General features: G+C 58.5%; 1 protein-coding gene across 1 annotated transcript; it reads left to right on the top strand.

Annotated features, from left to right (window-relative positions):
- The first annotated feature begins 253 nt into the window (after positions 1–253).
- Positions 254–3,829, top strand: Ifi30 (IFI30 lysosomal thiol reductase). Its single transcript, XM_046437141.2, has 7 exons — positions 254–388; positions 1,732–1,914; positions 1,992–2,066; positions 2,273–2,365; positions 3,075–3,227; positions 3,399–3,452; positions 3,533–3,829. The coding sequence occupies exons 1-7, from the start codon at positions 278–280 to the stop codon at positions 3,596–3,598; spliced, it is 735 nt and encodes a 244-aa protein (XP_046293097.1). The 5' UTR covers positions 254–277; the 3' UTR covers positions 3,599–3,829.
- The last annotated feature ends 1,422 nt before the right edge of the window (positions 3,830–5,251 follow it).

The raw sequence follows: 5,251 nt of genomic DNA, 5'->3' as shown, positions 1-5,251 counted from the left end.
CGCATGACTGGGTGCAGCCAGCGGCCCAGCAGGAGCTAGGAGGTGACCGACCGCCTTTTCTTGATCTGGGGCGCAGCGTCTGGCAAGGTTGGTGGCGTGGGCAGGTTGGAAAGCAGGCCCAGAGAAAGAAGGAAAGATCCCAGCGACACTTGGCCTGGGCCCCGAGGGGCGTGGGCACCCGAGGGTGGCCTGGCCTGGGGGCGGGGCCACCGCCGGGATAAAGACGCCTCCTTCCCGCGGGCGGCCGCTCCAGCCGCTGCGCCTTTGTCCCTCCGGTATGGCCCTGTCACCACTCCTGCCGTCCCTACCGCTGCTGCTGCTGCTACTGGAAGTCCCCGCTGTGACGCGGGCGTCCACATTGGCCTCCCAGAGGGTGGCCGCCTGCAAGGTAGGGTCGGACGGCGACACGGCAGGCGGGCCAGAGGGGACCGCGCCCTAGCGGGGCAGGCGGCTCCTCTCCTCTGCCCGGACTTTGCTTGGGAAGATCAGGTGGGGACTCCCGAGGGGACGCCGTCCCAGCTGGTGCCCGCTCTCCCGCCCCATTCATTCCCGTCACCGTGGTCACACACTGGCCGAATCGTTTTGCTTCCCCATCGCGTGTCTGAGACCCGCAGCTGTCACCCGCCCGCCCCTCCCGATTGTTCGCTAAGCACCTACGGTATACTTCTCGCCTGGGAACCCGGGCCTCCTCCTGGAGGCAGAGGTGACCCGATGATCTAAGGGCTCGCGCCGCCGCCGCCGCCGTAGGCGCTCGGGCCAGTCGGGCGCTCATTCCAGCCGGGAGGAGGCCTGGCGCGCTTCTGCTAGGGAGCAGCAGATGCCCCGAAGGCTGAGCGACTTGCTCACGGTCCCGGAGACCAGACCCGCCTGCCACCCTTCTGCTGAAGCCGGAAGTCAGCACATATTAGGCGCCGCCTCTGTTTAGTGGGGCATGGGTGAGGTTCACGTGGATCCCCGGAGAGGAAGGATAAATAAGTCCGCATGGGAGTATATCCTTGCTTAGCTCAGGGCCCAGGATCTGGGGAGGGAAGGAGTGATAAGAAATGAGCATGCATTAGGCTCCCATGATATGCACCTCCAAAAAAGTGGAGCTGGTGGCACACGCCTGAAATCCCAGGCTGAGGCAGGAGGATCATAAATCTGAGGTCACCTCAGAAACTTAGTGAGGCCCTAAGCAACTTAGCGAGGCCCTGGCTCAAAATAAAAAGTAAAAGGGGCTGGGGTGAGCTCCGCGGTTAGCGCTCCTGGGTGGAATCCCCAGTACAGTGACCAGGAATACAAGTGCCTGACCCTTCACTGTATCCAGCCCTTATGAGTGAGGGGGCATTACCTCACTTGGAGGGAAGCAAGGCCTGTGCATACACTGAATGCCTACTGTTTGCACGACTGTTCTGCCTGATTTGTAGACAAACTGAGACTGAGGACCGTTTGAGGGTACAGTGAAACTTCTGATGGCTGGAGGAGGGGCTCGGTGGTAGAGCACTTGCCTCGCCTGTGCTTGACCCTGGCGTCACCCCCAGCCCTGCAGAGACAACAGAAAAAGAAAAAGCCTCAGAGGCAGGGTCCCCCACCCCCACCCAACCCCCACCCTGCAAGACCTGGCCCAAGTTCAAGGTGCATCTCTTGCTTGCCCTTTCCCTTCTCCAAGAATCCCAGCGCGGCCCCAATACACGGGGAGCTGCCCCGGGGGCTGCGCCTGCTCACACGCGCCCTGCGCCCTGCTCCTGGCAGGTCCATGACCTGTGTCTGCGGGAGCCCCTCAAGAAGTCCCCGGAGCTGCTGGTCAATGTGAGCCTCTACTACGAGTCCCTGTGCGGAGGCTGCAGGTACTTCCTGGTTAGAGACCTCTTCCCAACGTGGCTGATGGTCATGGAGATCCTCAATGTCACCCTGGTGCCCTACGGAAACGCCCAGGTGGGTAGGCGCGCCAGGGAAGCCGCGGAGGGGTCGCCGGTGTGGCGACCAGGGCTCACTGGGCTCTCTGCTTGCAGGAGCGGAATGTCAGCGGCACGTGGGAGTTCACGTGCCAACACGGGGAGCGGGAGTGCCAGCTGAACAAGGTGGAGGTGAGCGGGGACCGGGGCGCGCAGTGGCTGCGCAGCCTGGGGCGCCCGTAGGGAAAGACGGCTGCCGGCTCCATCCTCGGCGCCGCCCGCCTCGGCGCCATCCCGTCCGCCTTGCCCGCATCCTCCTCTAGGCACCGTGTTTGTCCCCAGAAGCCTTGGGGTGTCGGGACCCCTCCTGACCTTGGCCGCCCCCTCTCTGGTCCCAGGCCTGCCTGTTGGACCAGCTGGAGAACAGCGCTGCCTTCCTCACCATTGTCTGCCTGGAACAGCTGGACGACATGGAAAAACATCTGAAACCGGTGAGCAACACGGACCCTGGCCAGCCCAGGTTCCAGGCCCAGCTCCCTTCTCTGGGTCGGGGGGACACAGGCAGGTCCCTTGGGGGTGCAAGTACATCAGGGAAGACTTCCTGGAGGAGGCATCTCTGAGCTGGGCATGGAAGGAAGCGCAGGAAGGTGCAGGGACTTAGATGCTAGGATATGGGGACAATGGATAGGAGAGGCCCTACCTATTTATTTCCCTGGGGGATTGTAAAACAAAAATAATAATTCCCCAAAGGGTGATCCCCCACCCCAATCATGTATTCATTCATCAAACATCCAGGACACCCAAGAAGCGTCACCCCATCACTCCCCACCTTGCAGGATCAGAGGGGGGCTGGGGAGTGAAGAGGACGAGGGAGCACTGGGGAGGAGGGAGGAGGAGGAGGAAGGGTGTTCATGCATGGGAACAGCATGCACCAAGCTCTGAGTAGAGAGAGCGGCTGGTCTTAGCAGGGAGGGAGAGCACGAGGGGTGGGAGGCAGGAGTAGCCTGAACCCCAGCCTCAAGGGCCTCCATTCAGGCACATAATGAGCACCTACTGTTTATGGGCACTGTTGCTTCGCTGTGGAACCAACTGTCCCCTCTTGCCAGTGAGGAAACAAGCCTGGGGGGGGGGGCAGAGGGGACCGTTGGGGAGATAACAGGGAGGAAGCCGAGCAACACGCTGGCCCACCCCTTTCCCCAGTGCCTGGAGCTCTATGCCCCCGAGGTGTCCCCAGACAGCATCATGGACTGCGCAACCGGGGCGCGCGGCACCCAGCTCATGCACGCCAACGCCCAGCTGACAGACGCGCTGCAGCCGCCCCACCAGTATGTGCCCTGGATCCTCGTCAACGGGGTAAGACTGTGTGTGAGCGGCCGCGGGACCCTGGGAGGGGATCCGGGTGGTGGAAGTGCCCACTGGTCTGAGCCAGTCTTGGGAACCCTGGCAACCCCTTGGGGTCCCAGACCAGCAGAGCAGGATTGCGGGGCTGGTGGTCAGTGGGGCTGTTTGCTTTTCTCTGTGCAGAAGCCCCTGAAAGACCCCAGCCAGCTCCTGAGCCTCGTCTGCCAGCTGTATCAGGTAAGATGCGGGGAGCCGGGGATCCCGCTGGTGGGAGCAGCACCTCCTGCCAGGATTCCCACACCGACCCTCCACTCCAGGGTGAGGAGAAGCCAGATGTCTGCTCCTCCATGGCCACCACCCCCAGGGAGGTCTGCTACAAGTGACCAGGAGTTAGTGTCCCAGGACGGAAAGGACAGGAAGAGCCAGAACCCAGCTGCCACCCTTCTTCGGATCCCCAACCCTGGGCAGATACGACTCACCAACTGGGGGACTTCTAGACATCCCACAAAGCCCAGACCCAAAATTCCACCCCGTGATCCAGGGTTCTGCCTCACTGAGAATGGTGCAAGATTGAAATTCAATTAATACATAATAAATCCATCTGGTTGTGATGATTTATTTTATACCATTTTTTGCAGCACTGGGAATGGAACCCAGGGCTTTGGGCAGCCACTGAGCTACACCCCAGCCCCTTGGATAGTTTTCAAAAGTGGAAAAGTCAAGCTGGGCGCCGTGACGCACACCTGTCATCCCAGTGACTTGGGAGGCTGAGGCAGGAGGATCACAAGTTCAAAGTCAGCCTCAGCAATTTAGCGAGGCCCTGTCTCTAAAAAATAAAAAGGGCTGGGATGTGGCTTAGTGGTTAAGCATCCCTGGGTTCAATCCCCAGTACCAAAAATCAGCAGCAGCTCAGGGCTTGGGCTCGTGGCTCAGGGGCGAACGGTCTTGTTCTAGTCTGTGTGAGGCCGGGGATTCCACCCACAGCTCTGCAGAAAATAAAATAGTAATAATAAATGCAGGCTCTGATTTTTCACTGTGCAGACCTGGGGATGGAGCAATGTGAGGACTAAATGCATCCTAGAGAGACTCTGGCCAAGTTAACATTTTAATCATTAACTGAATTTCTGGCTGCTAATGGACTATTTTCGCCTAACATCGCTTGGAATACTGTAAGGACTCTGAGAAACAGCATGGAACAGAGAGGCTGCTGCAGCCCCGTAGTGGGGCGTCTGCCCGACATGTGCAAGGTCCTGGGCTCCATCCCCAGGGCTGCAAAAGAAAGGTAACAGAGACATGAGGGCACTGGCCCAGCTCCCCTGTGAGAGCTCAGATCAAGCCATTAGACATTTTCACGACATGTAAAATCCCAAACAGGAGCCAGGCACAGTGATGGGTGCCGGGAGTCCCAACTACTCAGGAGGCTGAGGCAGGAGGATCCCTGAAGCCCAGATGTGGTTCCTGGAAAGACCCTTCTAGTTGCAAAACAAAAAGAAAAAATGTGGGCTGGGGTTGTGGCTCAGTGGTAGAGCGCTCGCCTAGCATGCATGAGGCACTGGGTTCGATTCTCGGCACCACATAAAAAAAATTTAAAAATAAAGATATTGTGCCACCTAAAACTAAAGAATAAATAATAAAAAAATGTCGTGAGATATTAGATGTATAAAAGGAGAGAAAATAAAAACTGAAACAAGCTGAAGAAAGTGGCCCTGCACAGGTTCCGTTGGTGGCATGGAGCTCTGTACTGTGAGAGCCATCAGGCTGGGTTGGGGGTGGCAAGGCTGGACTCAGGTGCTCTACCCTGAGCCACACCCCAGTTCCATCATGCACTTCACCAGGATTATTTCTACCAAAACAAAGGAACTGCCAAGCAGCCAACATGACTCACACCTGTCATCCACGCCTGTCATCCCAGCAGTTTGGGAGGCTGAGGCGGGAGGATGGAGAGTTCAAGGCCAGCCTCAGCCATTTAGGAAGGCTTTAAGCAACTCAGCAAGATGCTATCTCTAAAAGAGAAAGAAAGGGCTGGGGAGGTGGCT

Source organism: Marmota monax, unplaced genomic scaffold (assembly GCF_021218885.2).
Source record: "Marmota monax isolate L192 unplaced genomic scaffold, Marmota_monax_Labrador192_F-V1.1 WCK01_AAM20220418_F8-fsc00021, whole genome shotgun sequence".
NCBI classification, from domain to species: Eukaryota; Metazoa; Chordata; class Mammalia; order Rodentia; family Sciuridae; genus Marmota; species Marmota monax.
Note: the sequence above shows the minus strand (reverse complement) of the source record. Positions and strands in the feature narration are given on the sequence as shown.